This window comes from Canis lupus, chromosome 12 (assembly GCF_048164855.1).
Source record: "Canis lupus baileyi chromosome 12, mCanLup2.hap1, whole genome shotgun sequence".
In the NCBI taxonomy this organism is placed as follows: domain Eukaryota; kingdom Metazoa; phylum Chordata; class Mammalia; order Carnivora; family Canidae; genus Canis; species Canis lupus.
The window spans coordinates 35,957,037-35,978,929 of NC_132849.1; the positions used below are offsets into that span (position 1 = coordinate 35,957,037).

At 40.8% G+C, this 21,893-nt stretch overlaps 1 protein-coding gene and 1 non-coding gene across 4 annotated transcripts in view; both read right to left on the bottom strand.

The window, feature by feature from the left end:
• The window catches only part of CRIM1 (cysteine rich transmembrane BMP regulator 1), a 184,682-nt gene that overhangs the window by 29,238 nt on the left and 133,551 nt on the right, over positions 1 to 21,893 (bottom strand). For 2 of the 3 annotated variants that reach the window (XM_072770547.1, XM_072770546.1), the window contains 6 exons: positions 20,837 to 20,965; positions 12,571 to 12,727; positions 9,323 to 9,444; positions 7,953 to 8,162; positions 3,820 to 4,035; positions 345 to 566 (listed from right to left, as the gene is read on the bottom strand). In XM_072770547.1, the coding sequence (XP_072626648.1) occupies positions 345 to 566; positions 3,820 to 4,035; positions 7,953 to 8,162; positions 9,323 to 9,444; positions 12,571 to 12,727; positions 20,837 to 20,965 (1,056 nt within the window). The remainder of the gene's footprint in view (positions 1 to 344; positions 567 to 3,819; positions 4,036 to 7,952; positions 8,163 to 9,322; positions 9,445 to 12,570; positions 12,728 to 20,836; positions 20,966 to 21,893) is intronic. The other variant, XM_072770548.1, reaches the window with a different exon arrangement.
• On the bottom strand, positions 15,978 to 16,118 carry LOC140602035 (U4 spliceosomal RNA). The gene has a single exon (XR_012005085.1). It is a non-coding gene; the product is annotated as a U4 spliceosomal RNA (small nuclear RNA).

Consider the following 21,893-nt stretch of genomic DNA (forward strand, 5'->3'; position numbering starts at 1 on the left):
TAAGTGCTAAGTGTACCTTAATATGGGACCTGATGTTTCTACATGTATAAAAAGACCACTGTAAATAACAGGGTGGAAAAAAAGAGTTCAATATTGGAAACCCTGAAACAGCAAAGCAGCCCGATAGAAGATGACAGTACTATAACATCACAACATTCTGAGAGAGCATTTCTTCATTCTTAGTATGTTTTACCTCATGAACACAGCCTTCACATCACTCTCCTAATAGTACTACGCTGGGTCTGTGTGGCATGTCAAAAACACGAACTGATCTAGGCAAAAGGCTGTCAATGTAGATTTAATGGCCAAAGGTAGAAACAAAGGATTTTTTTTCTCAGTCTTACCTATGCAATAGGGACAACACTGGCCTTTTCTCAAAACAGGTCTTTCACAGGATACTGAAGGGCAGGATTCAGAGTAACAGCTAATTACGCTATCCATGCATACACAGCTGGTACAGACGTCAGGCTTCCAGGACTCGGCTGCCAGGAATATATCCCCTTCATCATTTTTGCAGTAACTAGGCACACTGTCATTATGGGATGAGGAAGGCTGAAGAGGTTCATCTGGAAAAATGAACATAAGGTCAGCAGGGAAAAGAAGATGCTACTGGCCACCAACTGTGCAACATAGTGAGTTTCACTCAAAGCATACTTGGTCACTAGGGCTCTGTGTGCCTCCTGTAAAAATGACTTAGAAACAAAACAGCAAGTCTGATTTGTGCAGGCTCTTACATTTTAAAAGCAAAACAATAAAGACCACAAAAGACCTGTTACAGAGATTTGGTTAGTAGTTTGTACAATATTCATTCTACTCTTTCTCTATAGACACTTAACACAATCCTGGTTTTTCAGGAATGGGGTGGGGTGGGGAAGTGAGGATTTGGGTCACCACAGATGGTCAAACAAGACAAATCCTGCTCCCTGCTTTTCCAGGTAGCCATGTCACCAGGTTGTAGCTAATGAAGGGATTTCTGGGAAAGCTTCTATTTTCTTAGTAGAAGAGCAGATGTGGTGATACTCTCACACTCTTCCTGCCTTGAATCCGAGTGTGTTGCCTGCACCTACAATATCCTTATCATACATGTAGGAGAAGGACCTTGTCCTTCTAAGACCCCGAATCAATGCTGATAAACATCTGCATCCAAACTTCTTGTCCTGTATGGAAAAGAGACTTCTATTTGTTTAAAAACTGTCACTGGGTTTTCTCTGACTTGTGCCCATGAGCAGTCCCAACTCATCAATATCCAAACAGACTTTCACTGCACCTACTGAAATACCTAGATGTAACATTCCAAAGTTCAGGTACTCACGTTAATGGCTGAAAGATGATGGGAAATCTAAATCACTCATAAGGATGTACCCAGAGAGATCATCTGCAAGCTGTTTATGTCTTTGCTATTTAAAGACTTTGACCAGAGGGCTCCCAGATACAGTTACAACTTGAAACAGAAAAGAATGTTACCAGAAAACCCAGATATCTCTTTGGGTCTTGGCATCCACTGAAATTACATAAAAAGCTGTAACCTCAAGCAGAGACCTGACTGGAATATAACAAAGAAAAACATGATAGTGAGGTTCCTAGGTTAGAAATGTCGTAATAGTGCTGGTAAGAGAAAGCACTGCTAACCACATGCACCACTCAAGAGCTTAGAAATAGCAAACCTCTACATTTCCTCAATGGCCACACGATCAAAGAATTATATGCACCTCTCAGAATCAATTCCATCAAGTCTGCTACTTTCAGGCGCAAACCAGAACTAACTGAGGTAGATAAGCAGTCATCCCAGTGATGCAGAAGCTCTGTCACATTCTCCTCTCCACCTCACGAATACATCACAGAGCCAGGCAGCTTGATTATGACAAGAGCTTCTTTGAGAAGCAATGCAACTGCTTTGTTTTGGGTTCTCTCGGAGGAACACAGGGAAGTTGGCAAGATGGAATGGGCCTATGTCCTCTCGTTAAGTCATATAACCATATCTCCTATTGACAGTCCCAAAGGCAGTCCCAAGTGAAAAAGAGACACTAGTTTCACTGCACCAAATGTTCTCTGGGTCTAATTTTAGGGATGGTCCCACAGACAACATCTATATGGATTAAAGGTGGTGAGAGGGGATTACTTTCTCAGTAAACTTTTTGGGGTCATCCACGTCCAGGGATAATTTGATCACCACATTCCTCTGGGCTATGAGAACTTAACTCCTTGCTAGCAGCGTCTACCCTCACATCTAAAAATTTAGAAGAGGAAGCAGGGACAACCATGATGAAGCCATGACACAACAGGTGAAATGATTTCCCTAGAGCCTAGAGGCCTCTTGTTAAGGCCTAGAGAAGACCCCAGAGTACACTGAGACATGTGGTCAGTCCTAGAGTGGGACCTGATGCTGAGATGTAGAGTCTGGGCAGGAGACCCCCTAACCCAATCCTGGCTGAGAAGGTCATCTGGGAATCTTGCCCAATGCTATCTTCCTTCTTTCTTGTGCCTCTCCTATTTTCTTCCTGCCCCTGGGACTCCTTCTTGATACTTACAATTCCAATTGCTAACTCTTGTTTTGTTTATACTTATTCCTTCACTGGTGTTCATTCAGTCTTTTTATTTCTATTCTACTTCCCTCTCTCTTCTGTGCTATATGCTGCTTCCCAACTCTACGCAATAAAGAATGAAAGAAATTCAATACCTTTTTAAAAAGGAGTATTATTCTGTTCCTTTTCCTACTTTGGTGAACTATCACCACCCACAGGGATACCTGATCTTTCTTTGTGAACCTTCCCATTTCCAAACCTTGCTGTACCCCCGGCTAGCAAGTGAAATAATAGTGAAATAATCACTATGGGGGAGGACACAACTCTTCTAACGGTTCATACATATCATTTCTGGACTCTGTTAGGATGCAAGTATCCTAAGATTAGAGATGGTCTTTTTCCAGATGTAAAATACACTATTTATCAAAGCTACTGTTGAAATTTACTGTGAAGAAAATGATGTTTGGCATCTGTAGACTTTTTAAAATTGCTGCAACAACTCTGAATGGAAAGTTCAGAAAGATCAATTATGGGACAGGTGACTTAGTTTAAAATAAGAGCCCTCCAGAGATGCTCTTATACACAGATGTAAGAACCTTTGGAATACTGACATATAAAGCAGTAAGTCCTAATGTTTAAAATGAAGGCTATCACTGAAGCATCTCTCAAGTTATACATAAAAAAAGGACAAGGCACCCAGGAGTAAGTTAATAAACTCGAAGCCAGGTGCACAGGAATGTCTATTCCCCTTAGGAACTGAAGAGAAAAACATTGCAAAGGTTTGCATATGGATAGAAGAGTGATAAAAGAAAATAAGTAATGAAACATAAAGGTTTACGTTTTACTGAGCAGAAATCCTCTGAAAATATTGCAAAGGTAAATGGTTATTGATTTAAATTGAAAAGACCAAAGATTAAGCAGCAACAAAATAAAACTTGTTGTGTTGTCAACTTTGTGATGTTACATATACAAAGTACCTTCTGGAAAAAAGAAATATATTCTGGTGTTAATTACAAGTGCTACTTTCATTACAAAACTGTAATGATTTTCTTGTTAAGAAAAAAAAGAAAGGCAGAAAGAAACAATCTTTCCCCCAAAGTCGCCACAGCAGCCAGACATATTAATGACACAAATACGCAGCTGACTGAAGCCAATGAGGTTCCTGCCCTCATTCCAGGTTCCAGGCAACTGTGCCTCCCCTCCTCCCCACCACAGCCACCACAGGGGTCCTGCAGGACGACAGTGCATGAGGTGTCCCCTTCCCCATGCGGGGCAGCCCAGGGCCCGGCACCGTTACCTGTGCACTGCGGGCAGCAGGAGTCCTGGGTGCGCGAGGGGTTCTCGCAGAGCAGCGGTGGGCACACCTCCGTCTCACACAGCACCCGCCCGCTGTGGCAGGTGCACTGAGTACACGAGTCGATGTTCCATGTCTCTCCTTCCACGAAGTACTCTCCTCCAGGGGCATGGCAAATGGAGGGGGTGCTGAGCTCTGGCTTTTGCACCACAAAGTCATCTGGGAAATGAGAGAAAATGAGAACACAAGAGGTTATTCAACGGCAGTCTCACCACCGATGGAAGAAGTTGGTGTTGTCTGCTTGAAGGGACAGAGAAGAAGTGGTTGTAGAGTATCTCCCTCTACTCTTATCAAGATGATACTGAAGAAATATCCCGTGCACAGAAACAGAAGGCAAGAGCAGAAGAGCTGGTTTCAAGAAGTGAAGTTCAAGTGGTTCCAGTCTGTCAACAGTAATGACAGACTTCAATAAGGGAATTCAATTACCTCGAGAGGACTCTTCCTGTCGAGAAGAGAACAGGGCCTCTTAGGGGATCTCTGAATGTGTGAGAAGTGTCTAGAATAACAATGTCTCACTTACTGAATGCTTACTGTGGTCCAATTTCCACGCTAAGTGCTCTCTCTGTGTTATTTCATTTATTCCTTACACCAACCTTGTGAGGTAGATATTGGATCCTATTTTACATACGACGAACAGAAGACTCAGTATTAACGGCAGACAAGGAATTTGAACCCAAGATTATGTTTGTTTGGATCACAGATATGCCTCCAGATTAAACATGACTTCCAACTGATCTGTGCCCCATCCGCTTCATTATCTCTAGGATTCTGGGGACGTTTATAGTTGGAAATACATCCCGCTGCCGAGCGGGCCACACCCCAACCTAGACCAGCTGCCAGCAAACTGAGCAGGAATGCTCTTTCAGAGTCAACAGTCTGGAAACCCTCACCTGAGACTAAACATTTGCTTGACGATGTCATCATCAAGAGAGGTCAATGCCCAGAGACCGATGATAACTATGATTTCTTTCCTCAGAGGAGAGGCGATTTTGGTGTCTTGGTGAGATGATAATGATAGAGAGGGAATTTAATGTTTAACATGTCTGCAGAGGTGCTGGGAGTTGCCCTAAAGTTGTGCTGGGGAAATGAGAAGTATGAGGACATTAACCATATTCGTATAATCCAAATATAACAAGTGTTTCAAGAAGGCGTTGACAGTGATGAACCCTGCCGAGAAGCAGTCTGAAGATACAGGGGCCAGCTCATACTTGGAGCCCGGTGGAAACTGGGCCCCAGGTCAGCTACCCTGTCTTGCAGAGATGCTCAGAACTGGAATCTCTGAGGAGCTCCCATGATGTTACTTTCAAAGTGGTGGCTGGCATGAGAGTCAACAACTCCAGTGAGACTCAGGGGTATGGGCTGATTTCCAGCTCAGAAGGTAGCTGTTACCTTCTGAGCTCTGTCTCAAAGGAACCAGTAAAGACTGGAACTTTGATGGAGTGGAGATCTCACAGGGAACAGACACTAGCTAGTGCTTATGTTTGCTACCAGACCAAACTTTGCAGTTATGAGCAAAGTGGAGAGGAAGGAAATCGGAATGAAAGTGAGCTGGGACGAGATGTTTTACAGAGAAGACCAAAATTGTTTGAAAGAGTGACAAGAGACTAATGTTGGAAAAGGCTCCCTTACTGCCTTCTCCTTTCAAAAAGGACTTAGAGAGGCTCGCCAATTACTGCCCTTCTAAACGCTGACACAAGGGAAATGGTCAGGGCAGCCCCGGTGGCGCAGTGGTTTAGCGCCGCCTGTGGCTCAGGACATGATCCTGGACACCCTGGATCGAGTCCCACGTCGGGCTCTCTGCATGGAGCCTGCTTCTCCCTCTGCCTGTGTCTCTGCCTCTCTCTCTCTCTCTCTCTCTCTGTGTCTCTCTGAATAAATAAAATCTTAAAAAACAAACAAACAAGGGAAATGGTCAGAAGAAAATATTGAGTGTTTGCAGGCATCTTATCTTGCTAACCTCTCTACCATACCCCGTGCCTCAGGGCAAATACATGAGTGGCAGAAGAGATGGAGACAAATGTAGAGGGAGAGAAAAAGAAAACACCTAAGAAACAGTAGCATTTGGTGAAATCAATCAGGAGAGTTTGGGGGTTGCTCACCCATCCCAGAGAGGAATACAGCTGATCCTTGAATAGAAGAGGGGAGAAAATATTTAAAGCAGAAGTCCCTGGGGGTGCCTGGGTGGCTTAGTCAGTTAAGCATCTTTGGCTCGGGTCACAATCTCCAGGTCCTGGGATCGAGCCCCACTTTGGGCTCCCAGCTCAGCAGGGAGTCTGCTTTTCCCTCTCCCTCTGCGCCTCCCCCTGCTCATGCTCTCTCTGTCTCGAATGAAAATAAAATCTTAGAAAGAAAAAAAAGTAAGAGTCCCTGAATGCAACAGCTCTGAGGTCTCTCATCAGAACATTTTATTCATAAGTGGTAATCCACTACAGATTTCTGAAAAAAAAATCTACGTATCTATATATGTGTGTGTGTTTATAGAAGCATATCTAGATATTCACTACCCATAATAATACGTCAATAATCCTGTATACGTTTAGTAAGAATTTTCCCTGGTCCTATAACAGAGAAAACTCATTTTGGTTCCACTGACTTTCAGTTCTTAAGTCGATCGTCTGTTCTTGGTAATGTCTCTGCATTTGAACCAATCTAGCTTAGACTTCTTCACTGGGTACAAGGTTAGCAAAGACCTAGGTGTGGTCCACACTCCACATACTCATGCCAAAAATTAAGGCATGGGGTCTTCATTGGAACGAACGATTTTTTCCTTCCTGTCAACACAGAACTATTTCATTAAATTGTTCATTTATCTTCTGTTTCAATGGACACTAGTGGTTTTTCACATATAACTAGCAAAGCATGTGAAAAGAGAAACTTTCAGTATGGGCCACATATGACTGAACTATGGGGAAAACAAACAAACATGATCATCTGGTCCTCTACAGGGGTCTGGGGGCTGCCTGGCACTTTGATACCTCAGTTACTGAGAGTTGTAGAAGGTCAGAGCTAACAGGGACTTTGTCCCTCTTCTCTGCTCCCACCATGGCAGGCAAGGCCACCTCCCCTCTCAGGCTGGGCCTACCTTGCTGGAGAAAGATGCGTCTCGGGTTCTTGACTGCACACACTGACTAGGTGGATCTACCCACAGGGAGATGTGGGACAGGACTGGCCAGAGGAGAAGTAATTAGACTCTGAAATCTAACACTACATATATTCCAACATTAGAAGAGATCTGATGCAAGATCAGTAGACTTCACTTCTTCCTGGCCTTCTGACACACTATTTGACTTTGGGTAAGAGAGTTAGTATTTCCGTGTCTGTTTTTCAAATGAAAAACTGCCTGAGTGCATTTTTCTCTAACTCAAAATGGCCTGTACAGAGGAAGAAATAATGGATAATAAGACTATGTTGAGCTCCTTGGATGAAAGGCAGTAGATGAGGTATTATGGTAATAATTACTGTTATTGACAACCGTAATTCAGACCCCCATGAGTTATATAATCTGGTCTGTTCTTCTAGCAACTTCTCTTGATTACCATCATTATGATTTTAAATGCTTGGGATGTGTGGTCACTCTAAATATCTCCATTTGGCAAGAGTACCACAGAGCCATTGATTTAAAAAAGGGCAAAAGCCACAGACTTTAATAATTCTCTCCCTTTCAAATATTCCTTTATAAATAATAAGCTTTTATGTAATAAAGTTAGCATCTATCCCCTCCAATTAACTAAAACCTCAGCCTTAATACATTATCTGTAAAATGGAGAGCTGGAGTTTAAGTATACTAGGTCTGCAAACCTTTATAAAAATACAGTTCTAAGACCAATATAATTGAATAAACCTTAAAAAAGCGAGGAGAATCCTTTTAGGTAAGTTTTAGCATTTTCTCTGGTTTCTGGCAAATCACTGACAGCACCTGGCTGATTCTGTGGCTAGAGATGACAAAAGCCACAGAGAACTGAAATGTGCTCCAGGGGTCATCACCTGCATGTCCCCCAGAGTCACAGATGTAATGAGGCCCTGCAAGGCAGAAGTCATTTGCTTAGGGAGCACACACGATGGCAGCCAGCTTTTACCTGAACATGACGGGCAGCACTGTCCGGGATGAATGGTGGGGTTGCCACAGGCAGGCACCGGGCAGGTGATCAGAGCACACATTTCCCGTCCATTGTGACAGTAGCATTCCCGGCACCCATCATGCCAGCTTTCCTCATTTTTATGATGATGGCCATCCATGGACAGACATGTGCCTGACAGGACAGGTGGCCCGGCTGAAGCAAGGACCTCTGGACAGACAGAAGGCAGCCTGGTAAAGAAGCAGCTACTGCACAGGAGAAACAGCCTGTAGTAGTGTCCTCACAGGTGATGCGACCCAGCCACCAAAAATCACGTGTACAAAGGACAGTTTATGACACGGGAAAGGCTCTTGGTAAGAATTTAGGTTAATACGCTCTCAACTTTGAAAAAAAGAAAAATAGGAAAAAAACCTGCAAATATGTGTCTCTCCTCTCGATGGGATTATAGTTCTTACCCCATTTCACGCCACATCCTCATGGCTTACACAGTAAACAAGAACTGATTTTACAGCAAATGGTACATATATGTTTAATATATGCAGATTAATCACTCTAGAAGTCACCCAGAGGGGAAATCCTGGGCCTCTTGAATCTAACAGATTTTTGTTCAGTGGCACACTTGAATCAGTGACTAGATTTTTGTTTACTCTGATCCCTAACACACTGCTAAGGGTGGTAATTGCTTAACTTCCCCAAAAATATGACAAACTTTAAGGATCATTTATTTCTGAACCTGTGGATCATTCTGGCAACTAAAACATCCTGCATCCTGGGGTAGGTAGCCAGGCTGGAGCTGGGGGAAGGGCAGAACTGGCAGTTAGGGTGCACGCTCATGTGGCTTCAGGGAAGTCTTGAACAGGGAAGTCCCAGACAAAATGTATGCCCAGGATTCGTGCATATGTAGAGACGTAGGTTGGCAGGTGCTTATTCAAAAGTTTAAATTCCCACAGAAAACTGCATTACCAGAAAAGAGTTAAGCAGGCTGCTTAGCCATGCCTACCCGCATAGGCTCTGGAAAGGGCTCTCTGCTGCATCAACTGTATCAAGCCACTGCTAGACAGAAGCAGACTCTACGAAGGTCATGATAAAGGTCCTTTAGGCTAACGTTCCTAAGACGGGTAAAAATGAAGAGCTGCAAAGTCACTAATTTGGTCAAATGTGCTTGTCCATGATATGCTTACTTTAAGTTCTATTCTGAGCTCTCATTCTAGTGAGATGGAAGGAGAAGGGATGGACCCACAGAAAGTGACATTTGTGTCTCAGTAGACAATCATCAATGAAATGGTTTCATTTACATTATGTCCTCCTGTTTCTGAGCCCTGGCTGCTCTGAGGGGGCGGGGGGAAGAAGGGTCACGGGATCACACTTACCTCTGCACTTGCAGATAAGACAGCCATGACTGTCCTGCTGGAAACCCAAGGGGCAAATTTTACTGCACAGGAGCTCTGGGCATTTCTTGCAGCGACAGATGTTACAGCCATGCTTATTCTTCCTGGGTAATTAAAATTTTGTCAGAGGTCAGAAAATCCAAAAGTCTCAAATGATATCCAAGCTCTCAGACCAAGGGTCATCAAAGTGATTCTACTATTAAGCAGGATGAATTGACTTATGTTCTCAAAAACTCGTGGACTGATGTGTAAGTAGCTCTCTGTGGCCATGACCACCACCCACCCAAGGCCAAGGGCAAGAACTGCCCCAGCACTACTGTGCTTCTGGGAGGTGACTGTCAGAATCCCAGTGACGTGGCTGTGGACTTAATTGAGGAAAAGTAGTACTATAGTATAAAAAAGATGAATGCAGAATTCCATGAATAGGATGGTGAAGGATATATTGCTGGTCAATACCGGAGGCCAGCATTGGGGCAAAAGTCCTCCTTTTGTCAAGGTAAACCTTCCTCCCAATCTTCATAATCTTTGAAGAATTTCAGACACTAGTAGAAATATTTTTTAAAAGATTTAAAAAATTTATTTATTTGAGAGAGAGTGAGTAAGCATGCAGGAGCAGGGGGAGGGGCAGAGGGATAAGCAGACACCCTGCTGAGAGCAGAGCCTAACTTGTGGGGCTCCATCCCAGGACCCCAGTATCATGGCCCCAGGCTGAAGTCAGACACTTAACCAATTGAGCCACCCAAGCACCCCACCAGTAGAAATATTAATGAATGCTTTGCTGAACTTAGAGCAGACAAAAGGAGAACCCAAGGCTCCACGGATCTGGGAATGCCAGACCAAGACTGATAAAGAATAAAAGCCTTGAGAAGCCCTGTGATCAAAGTTCACTCATTATTTCACTAGTTAGGAAAGAATAAACTGAACAAGGCTCCATACATGGGGTAGAAAGAAGCATGTGGGATAAAGGAGAAAGGCTGCACTTTCATAAACTAGAGTGCCTAAATTTTGTGATGGGAAAGATGATGTGAAATAAATAAATAGGTGCTTATGAAATATATCACAGCGGTTTAAGTAAAGATTTTTTAGGGAAAAAAAATTCTTAACAGACATTCCTGATTTTCTTTAAAAGAAGAATGTTACAGAGGAGCTCACTTTGTCTCCTGTCTACCAGCCACAGGATTGAGTCTACTCCTAGGCTCCACATCTCCTCTACAGGCTTTGCCTTACTTGGCTTACTGGGCCTCAGACAAGGAGGAGTCACTCTGTTCACCCTCAGGTTCATCCCAAGTAGTCCTAAGTGGCAACAGTGGTGTTCAACTAACACACACACACACACACACACACACCTGTTCTTTTTCATCGTGGATAAATTAAGGGACTCTGAGAGATGACAGCTCTCTGGGAAACCCTTGGTATACCACTGCCCAAGTGACAATTAAACTACAATATGCTAAGTGAAATGAGAATGGAGTGCTGGGGTCTACTTATTTATGTCAACATAACAAGAACAGAGAATCTAATGAATTATTCATACTCAGTCCAGCTATGTTATTTTTAAGCTTTACTGAGGCTTTACCTGATTTGTTTGTTCATTCATTTACATCTCCATCCATCCACCTGCCCACCCTCCCCCTTTTCTAAGTGTTTGCTGCACACAGAGAGGAACAATCCACTTAGCAGGTATGGATGGGGGCCCTGACCACTGCCGTCATCCTCACGCTCCCATAAGGTGGGTGTTCAACATTTCTTTCAGAGGCTGTCCTTGAAACACATATTCTAGCTGATAAAGTGCTCATTTGTCTACGGTGGTCTACTCGGTCCTCCCTAAATGTGCTTACTGACAGGAACATGACATGGACTCTACAGTCCTCTAAGAGACTTCTCTCCAAGGTGAAGGCTGGACTTGAATTCAGCCTTGATTCTGAGCTGTTATAATACTGCAGCAGGCAGTTATAGTCACTATGATGCTAATAACACTTTATTGTATATTAGGAGTAAAGCTGAGAAATAATATTTTTATTGGCTATCACAGTCATATTTTAGGATTAAGAACAGTGACAGTTTGTTAATTTGGCGACCTGTTAAAGGAGAGTGAGTGTTCCCAATTTATTCCCCTATCCCTGCTAAACTAGAATTCCTAAGAGGAACCATAAAAAATGGTAACTTTACAATGGTAGGCAAGAGATGATGAATCTAAGTCCCTTATAATTACTAGTACTACAAAATATATTAAAAATTCGAAAGGCGGATGGGGCACCTGGGTGGCTTAGTTAAGCATCTAACTCTTGATTTTGGTTCAAGTCATGATCTCAGGGTCGTGAGACTGAGTCCCATATCAGGCTCTGTGATCAGCAGGGAGTCCACTTGAGAGTTGTCCCTCTCCCTCTGCCCTTCCCCCACTGCTGCCTGCCTTTCTCTCCCTCTCTCAAATAAATAAATCTTCATTTGCCCCTCCCCCCACCTGTGCAGGTGCTCTATCTCTAAAATAAATCTTTAAGGAAAAAATGATAGGCAAGATGATGAAAGGTATTTTTTTGAAGGAACCAACTTAATACAAAGGCACAAATAGATGTTAATAGAGACACTAAACAAATGTCAAGTACTTTGTCCCCTGGAATAATCTAGATTTTCATGGAGTCTGGCTCAATGAAGAAATTTTTGAAAATAAAAGTCATGGTTCTTATCTCTAAGGAAATCCATAAAATGTACTACTACATGAAGAAAAAATATTATAAACTATAGACCAGCACCAAGATAAGATATTGAGGCATGGCAAGCAAGCACGCTCCGTGTTGCCAATAAGTGGCTGTCCAGTGATCTTGAAGTACACACTAAAGAAATCATCACTAAACCGTCACTGGGACAGTTATGAAGAGTTGTGGCACATACAGTACTAGGATCTCATGACAATTCCATGCCCCCCAGCAGTGTCCAAAGGCTTTTGCAATGAGGAAGTCTCACAGAGAGGCTCAAAGGACAGTGGTATAATCAAGGCTTTGGTCCATCTTAACAAAAGAGTAAGAGTAGCACTGAATCTTTATCTTTGGAGACACCCTCCTTTTGCTGCTCTCTGATTCACTGAACAAAGCAAGCATAGATACTCTGGATTCAGTGCATCATTGATCCATTCACACACACACAGACACGAAACAGCTAACAAAAATAAGTATGGACGTTTCATTAACTTACAGATAATTAAGAACAGATCTTCTGAATTAAGAAATACTTACAGATATCCAAATGGACAATACTTGTCACAGATTACAGGTCTGCATTTCTTGGGCCGTGGGCGGCACTGACAGATCTCACAGTTGTGGGCATCAGTCAGGAAGCCGAAGGGGCAGTCCAAAGTACAGCCTCGCTTGAGGCCCGAGCACAGCTCCTCCCCTGTGGAGACAAGCAGCGAGCCTAAGGTGCTGATGAATATCCTGACACTTCCATGCCTCCCCCTAATCTCCCGATCCTCTTCCACAGATGGAAATTTCTTACCTGTACCACATCATTAGGAATGCTTAAAAATTATAGAGGCACCATCCCACGGTTATCACAATGTAACTTCACATCTTGGTACTAATACAGAAAAGAATGCCCAGAAAAATAGATTTCTGAAGTGTATTCCAATCTGGTGCTAAAGAGCATGCTAGTAACTACTATTTGAGGTGTGGATGAAAATTGAGTGCTATTTTTTCATGAGATTTGTTCTTATGAGTTCCTCAAACTACTGATTACCATTTACTGTAAAAATATGAGAACTAGAAACTTACACCCAAACTTCATTATACATTTTACTCCTACTAAATGCTCACAGTAACATACATTCCTAAGTGTTCACACAATGTTTTCTCTTAGGAGCTTTAGATATTATCCTATAATACTGTATATTATATGCAGCCTAAAGGATTTTATACCCTTTCTTTAAAAAGAAACAAGTCTAATAACATGATATAAAGTGAAATAGTGAAATATTGTTTCATTTAGATATTTTTTCTCTCCAACTGACAGATACCCATATCTTTGGATAAACTTAATTGACTCAAAAGTGTATGTGCTAAAAATGTCTAATTAATGTTTATCCACTATTTGAAATGTTCTAACTCTCCTCTGTTAGAATTTGGAAAGATGTTTAACTGTCCTCTGTTAGTAACATTATTTTAGAATTTCAAAAAAGAAGGGGAAGAAGCTATGGTGGTGCGCAAAAGGAACTAATAGAGATATTAGCTTTGTAAGAGTCTTCTAGAAAGATTTAAAAAGGTGTGAGGTAGGAATTAACAGAGTAATGTAAGGAACACAAATGTTTAAGTAAGAAAAGCATGCTTGGTGGTATGCTAAAGCAACTTGAGGCTGTCTGTACTGAATGCAGAGTCTGAAAGTCAGTCAAATTTAAAGAAGCTGACACAGTGATGGCAAAAGTACAGCAATGTTTGATAACTGCTCCGCAAAGACTGGCAAGATGGGAAGCAGAGACTATTTTTGTCGGAATAATAAATGAATCTATATTTTATTTGGACACCCTTAAAAGCATAAATATTGTAAATAATGCATACGTTACCCAGAAAAACAGAATACGTGTCCCCTCCACACGCAAATCTTATAATCTAAAATTAAACCTTGAACTACAATTAATAGATGGGAAGGGTTCAGGTTTTACATAAATATTTTAAGATACCATCTTTTGTGAATCTTAGCTGGCAATACACGAATATTTAATTTGCTATCTTTTAAAGAGGAAAATGTGATTTATGGTATAATTTTCTACTTTGTCCTGATCATAAACCTTTCATTACACATATTTAATATAACCCTGTGGGTCTGTATCACACTGCGAAGCAAATGATTACTAATTTGCATCCTTAAAAGAGAAATTCTAAATGGCTCATTTAAAAATTTGTAATTATAGGACTTGAAAGGTCATCAGTTTTCATCTCTTTCCATCATTAAGGGATGATAAAGGAGGGAGAAGAAAGAGCCACATTTCTTTCTCTGACACTGAAATCGAAGTTGTGAACCCATTTTTCTATTCCATGAATTTTTAAGTCACAACACCAAGCAGATTATGTTGGGAAATAGAAGATAAAAACACTCTGACAACACCCCAAAGTCAGCATCCCTGGGGATTCAATTCCTTCAAACTTTTTGAGTCTGAGCACTTTGTGCCTTTATTTTTCTGGCCCTATCAAAAAGCTGTTTTTCCACAGACTTCAATCTAGAAGGGTTTTCACTCTTAAAGACAGTTGTTACCAAGTTGAAACAAACTAATAAAAGCTACATTTGTCTGGAACTACTCTATTTTGCAATGGAAGGAAATTTCAAACAAAGGCTGCTAACCTTTAAACAAATGAGAGGGTACTCAGGACAGGAGATACGCTATGCCACCTAGGGCAGGATGCTCTAATGTTATCCTGGCTTGGTACCGCTTGGCCTGCTGCGGGCCTGTCTCCATTCTGTTTCCCATCAGAAGGGGGCTCTAGAGTAGGGCCTTATTTTCTTTATTTATACAGCCTAGGTGCTAGCTACCGTGGAGTGAATGTTCAATAAACATTTGCTGAATGAATGAAGCAATCAATGTTCTTGCTATTTACTCCTCCACTCTCATCGAGGCTGCCATAGTAAGAGAAAAATAAGATGAAAAAAACTTACTTTGCTAGATTTAGAATCTTCTAAAATACTGGCACTTAACTAAACATCTCAAAATACCATCTTCTAACTCAGAAAGAAAGGATATTAAAGCCTTTTGGTCCTAGATCCTGATATCAATTACAGACTTTTCTTACTATAAGTGTATCATTAATTCAGGTGTTTACATCAAGAGCAGAACAAAGTAAAAATATCTTTTTTATAGGTGGGTGGGGGTTTATAAGTTTGTCTGAAAACCTTTAGTACATCACATGAGGCAGCATAAAAGAATGGTGTCCTTATGTTCATAATTTTTCAGCATTATGACTACTGCAATCTAAAAATGCTCTCTAATCTTAGGGGAGAATTACCATTGAAGAGAAAGTGATAAATAATTGCAAAGTACAAGGCCTGTGCAGCATAGTTGGTTGATAGTTTTGTAGTAACTCTCTGTTTACTCTAGAGAAAAAGTGTTGTTTGCTCCCAAGGCCAAAATATGACACAACTATATTGGTACTTTAGTCTAAGCGAGTACCATGTAACTGCATATGGAACACAATGTGACCATGTCCCTTGGGGCTGCATCACACTTCTGCTGCACCCTTCACACTCTTGGACACTGGCATTTCCCAGTTAAAAACATCAGGAAGGTTCTAAGACTATTAAATAAAGAAATGCAACACTACAAATGCTTGTCCCAATCTTGACTTTGGGCTTTAGTTATTTCTTTAGTTCTGAGTTATGAAAACATGGAGCCTGTTTGCCTGTATCTGATGCTGCAACCTTCTTTAGATGCTTGATTCATATACATATATTTCATTAAAAATAGGATGGCTTTTTCTTATTGCTACCATTAATTTCCTATGCCTGCATCAGTTTCTAAATAAAAACATTAATTCCTAGAATTACAGAATGTTAAAACTGGAAGAGAAGCTAAAAATAATCCAGTCAAATCCACTTGATTTAAAGGTGTAGAAAATAAGCTGCCAAGAGATGGAGAGCATTTAATTCACTGATGTCATTTACTACAGATAGTTCATTATAGTAAGCCAAAGTGTAGTATGTCTATCTGACAGCAACCAACATTTTTGGTTAAGTTTTCAATTAGCAATAATCGTGCCTCGGATAAACCTCATTGGCTACGATACTGCCACTGTGCAAAGCTAACATTTTTGGCTAACAAATGATATTATTAATAGTTTACATTGAGAAAGTGTTAGGTTACTAACAGCATACCTAAATGATTTTAGCTTTAACTTCTGTAGCTGTCGTACTTAAACATCTTCCTCCATATTTGTTTTCTTTATTCTAAATATGAGAAAATGACTCAGGAATAATTTAAATTCTCTGTATGCCTTTGATGCATTACTTTGCTGAGCAGTGTTATGTTACTTGTTACAGGTTAAAATAGCAAAGCTACAGTGTGTTCACACAAAAGAATATTTTGTCTTATACCTTCCATGTGGTTTTTGAAGGAGTCCTCAACACTGGGTTTTGATTTCAATCTTAAAGAGGTTGTGTAGAATATGCTTGGTTCTACTGCAATATCATGACAGCATACTGACATGCTAACAATGCTAGTCGAGGATAAAGTCCATTTTTGTCTTTTTCATATCCCTAGTTTGTGGCATATGGTAGGCAGTCAATAAATGCTAAATGAAAAAAGAATGAACAACAAAGCAATGAACAGGGAGAAATATTTATTGGGCACTGGTCTTATTTTAAGAAATCCTGATGCCAGTGGTCTATTTAAAAAAGGTCTAATCCCTAACAGAAAACTGAGGTATGTATGGTTAGGGCCACTGCATTTGTGAAATGGGCTCTGGCTGGATGCAAAATTTAGACAAACTCAGTACTTATCAAGTAGCTGCAATGGGAAAGAGAACATACTTATGCCATCTTTTAGTACAAGGAGGTTTGCTTTTTCTAAAACCAGGTGAAAGAGAACAGGAATATTTGATGATTAAAATTAAAAGGTAAAAGGAAAATTGTTTGTGTGAGGGTCCTTGGAGGACAGGAAGAACCAGAGGCAGGTTTGTGTTGGAACAAAGGAGGGGAAGCTGGGGGCTTTCCATAACAGCCAGCTTGAGCTGACTCAGAAATGGATGTGTTATAAAACAGCTATCATTTTCTGTAAACAGAGTAATAATTATCCTATGTCAGCTAGTAAAGCTAGCTTTGCATTCATTAATTTTGTCCTCAGAATAACCCATTAGTTAGGCATTATTATTTGCCCTTTACAGATGAGGACACAGAGGCCCAGAGTAGTAAAGCAACTTCTCAATGAGCTAGATGCAGGTTAGTCTGCAGCCAGAGCCTAGGAAGAGAGCTAGGTATGTACAGTGACAGGGATCTGACCGCTAAGGATCTGGAAGCTTGCTTTACTCACCTTCTAAAGGTGTGGCTTCCAAAGGTGTCCGGATTGCCAATAGATGGGAGTGAGAGCAGAATGCTCTATGACCAGACTTCTGTATGATACAAACTGACAAATGCTACTTGGTGTTTATTTATGTACTTAGGTATATAGTGGCAGCAAGTGACATGGCAAAAGATTAACCCAGGTCAAGAATAAATGCGATAAAATGCATACATGGTCAGAATGGCAAGAACACAGAAGGGGATCTCAAACAAGAATGATGTCCAATGGCATTCCCAATTCTGATGGCTTCTTGCTAATTCAGCTCAACCAACATCTGCTGAGTGCCTAGCATGACCCTGGGAAATGGGTCAGTTACATCGTCTGGTGTCAGCATGTGTCTGGGTTCTTTTACAGGACCAAAGCTTCCTTTTAATAGGACTTGTAAGGGGTGCCTGGATGGCTCAGTTGGTTAAGCATCTGCCTTTGGTTCAGGTCATGATCCCAGAGTCCCAGAATTGAGCCTTGCATCAGACTCCCTGTTCAGTGGGGAGTCTGCATCTCCCTCTTCCCCTCATCCCACTCCTGCTCTCTCTCTTGCACTCAAATAAATAAATAAAATCTTAAAAAAAAATAGGAATTGTAAATTACAGAATTTGATTTGAAATGGTGATACTTCATTAGTGTACTGGTTACAAGAAACTTTTTTCTTAGGGGGGATTTTGTATTTTATTCATGTTTGTGGCATGAATACCTAGTACAGTACCTAGAACTCAGCAGGTGCTCTATTATATGAAGCAAAATAAGAAAGGAAGGAGGAGGGCAGAAGACCAGAGATCCCTGCAAATAAAATTTGCAGATAATCAACAGGCAATAAAGATTTATATGTTAAAAAAAAAAAAAACAGTGACACAAAATGCAACTGTCTCCTGTACATATCCCTTCCCACATGTTACTGAAGTGGAGGCACCAACAGGTAGTATGCATACAAGTTCCTGATACAAAGCCAGAAGGAACATTAAACACAAAGGCAGAACAGAATTTTCCTAATAGTCTCACTTTACAAAAAGTCAGTGATCCATTTTTGACTTGCTTCAATGGCAACTGAAGGAAAATTGTTTCTTTGGACTTAACTACAAAGGGTTCCTTGTGAAGTGCCAGGGGTCTTCTATAAGCATAATCATGTGGTGAAAAAGTTCCTAACAGCAAAGCCCAGGTGAAGGTGGTAGGCAGGGAGACCAGGCACAATGAAATCTGTATTTTTAGACTTCAAAAAGTTCAGAAAAAAATTTAGGTATGCTCCCATGATCAGAAAGATGTGCAGCTCAAGACAGTTGGGAAGTATTAAAATATAAACTCTTCAGAATATAATACCAATTATCTTGGTGTCAAAAAACCCGAAGTTGGCCAGTTAAGCAAACATGTGTAGGTGGCAAGCCAGCTCCCTAATGAAGTCAGCTTTCCAAGAGGTATGAAGCCAGGACAGCCCCGATGCGTGGAAGCTTATAGGACATTTAAAGACGGAAACAATCAAAGTCACAACAGCAGTTTTATAAACTCCGTTTTAGCACCAACTCCATCAGGCAAGCGGAGTGATGGTAATATGTAACTGAAAAAAACTGAATTACTCAACTTCTTTTTTGTGTCTGTCTTCTTCATCAGAGTATTCTTATAAAAGAAAGTGTTGGACAATTAAGGTTAAGAGGACATAAAGCCCAAGATAACTGATAAATCAGAAAGTAAGCATCTACCTACATTAAGTAATTCCAAGCCTCTGAGCCCAGGATAATTATACCCGGAGGGTCACAGAGAACCTGCTTATTATAGAAGGGTTGTCTATATTTGAGAGATCAGACAGAATGGAAAGAGATTTCAGAAAACTAAAGGAGGCCACCAAATGTTAATTCAAAAGGGACAAAGGATTCTCAAACTACAGGAACCAAACTTGACATTCACAACTGAAAATTCTATGAAGAAAATGGTTAAACATGTGATTTGTGAGCTTTAGAAAGGAAAGCAATGACCAGCAGTAGCCAGTGTAGGTTCATGAAGAATAAGCCATGCCCCACTACCTTCATTTTATGCTTAAAATAGGGTTTCCAGCAAAAGAGCGCTGCAAATGTAATGTGTTTTCATTTCAGATGAGACACAGATGGAGTGTCTCAAGACATCCTTGTGGAGATGGAGCTGACATGTTGTTAGCTGAATAGCTTCACTAAGGGAGTGAGGATTATGGTTCAGGGTCATTGTGCAGGTAGGTCTTAAGTGCAATGGGGATCTGTCCTTGGTTCTGCACAATTTATTTCAGTTTAACAGTTTGGACGAGGACATGCAAATTATGCTTATCACATTATCAAGATTCAAAAATATTCCAAGTAGTTGGGAAATAGTTTAAAACTCTCAAGATAGAACACCTGGGTGACTCAGTGGTTGAGCGCCTCTACCTTTGGCTGAGATCATGATCCCGGGATCCTGGGATCGAGTTCCACATCAGACTCCCTATAGGAATCCTGCCTCTCCCTCTGCCTGTGTCTCTGCCTCTCTCTGTGTCTCTCATGAATAAATAAAATCTTAAAAAAAAAAAAAAGAAAAGAAAAAGAAACCCTCTCAGGATAATTTCCTGCTTAATTTGGCCCTATATTTGTATCATTTAAAAAAATATTCAAATACAAAATGAATGGAGAACCACCTAACAGATGATGTAAAAAGCACCCAGTGGTACTGTCTACTTGTGAACTCAGTATTACCCAACAATGTGAAACTCAAAGAGCTAATCTGAATTTAGGCCATACAATACCACTGCACTGATCAGACCAAATTCTGAAGTATTCTATATGTTTCTGGGCCAGACATTCACACAAAGATAGTGACCTATTAAGTATGTGGAAGATGGAAAGGACCAAGAAAGTTCTAAAAACTATGTCACATGTGGAATGGCTGACATGACTGAAGATATTTATTCTAGCAGAAGAATTGGGGGATTCAAAGTCATTTTAAACATGAAGAGCAATTCATTGCCCCCCCCCTCCCCCCCCCCGCCGGAAGCAATGCAATATACTCTATCTAAAGTTTCAGAGGTCATAGCCTGGAGACATGATTGGAATCTACATGGAAGAGAGCTGGGATCAACAGTGTGAAGCACATGCTAAGAATTATGGCTGCCACATGTAGTATGTGACACCCTTTATGCAGGTGACCACCTTGTCATTGTCATTGGATGATTCCAGCAACGGTGTTAGAGAGAGAGCCAACTGGGTGGTTGGAAAGATATGTACTCCAAAGACCCATGATGCGGCTGGACAGCAGGTAGTATCTGAATACAGTGAACATGAAAAGGAGAATAAAGGAGCACCTTTCTGCCCCCAAATGACTCTGTATTTGTTTGTGTTAAATACAAATTTTCTTTTCTTCTTTCAGGTTGCTAAAGGAATGTCATCAATAGGAATGAAAAAGATATTCAATCACATAATATGCTTTGACACTATCATATTAGGCCCAGAACAAAATGCAGTCTTCTGTAGACTTACTGTTTTTGCACTGACAGGTTCGACAACCATTGTGATCAAGTTTGAAACCATAAACGCAGTCCTTCTCTGTCAGCGTGCAGTTTGATAACTCCCCACATGCAGGTGGATCAATTGTGATGTACGTTGGCTCTAATAATAAAAAGAGAAAAAAAATCAATCAAACATATGATTACCTCTTAGATGCTATTCAATCTTTGAAATCCCACACTACAGTAAGTTGCAAAAAAAAAAAAATCAATCATTTAAAAAAAAATCAATCATTTTTATCAAACTCTAAACTTTTATACTTTCATAATGTTTTTAACCCCTGAAACAGAAAGATTTTTATTTAGATTTTTGAAAATCCAAGAATTCTTTTTCTTTACATTTGGGCTTGTCTGTATTTTTTTTGGTATCTTCACATAATACTTCTCCAATGGTCACCATCATAGAAAGCAGACAGAAGAGGTTAAATTAATTCCATTTAATTGTTAACTATTCTTCTATTTCCGCTTGATGTTTTCAGAGTTTATTTTCTATGAAAATCAGGACACAGTTTCCAACCTGTCAATTATCTCTCCATTTCATAACTCTTCTGAAATCTGGATTTCCTATCTTTTATAGGACAACCCTTCAATTACTACAGATGATATGTTGGATATAATAGTGACTAGGAACTTATCCTCAGGACCCAGGGCTTACAGGAGTGGCAGAGTCAGACACAAGCAGCCGGTCAGCAGGAAGAGTGAGCGGCCGTTCTGGGAAGAAAAGCATAGAAGAAACCAAGGCCAAAGGTGATGTGTACCTACCCTGTCATGCTAATAATGAAGATTTGTCCTAGGGAAGTAATTGCACACTTACATAAAGTGCATTATGGGTCTGTATGTTTATACTGCTCTTTATGAATGCCTTTAAGCTTCATCACACTCCAGGGAGACAAATGCTCTCATTTCCCCCATTTTATGGATAAGAAAATCTAGGATGGCACACTTGTTCCAGATCACAGAGTTAGTAGGTGATGGACTCAAGCCTCAAGCCCAGGCATTCTGGCTCCAGGGTCACAATCGTGGCCACCTGT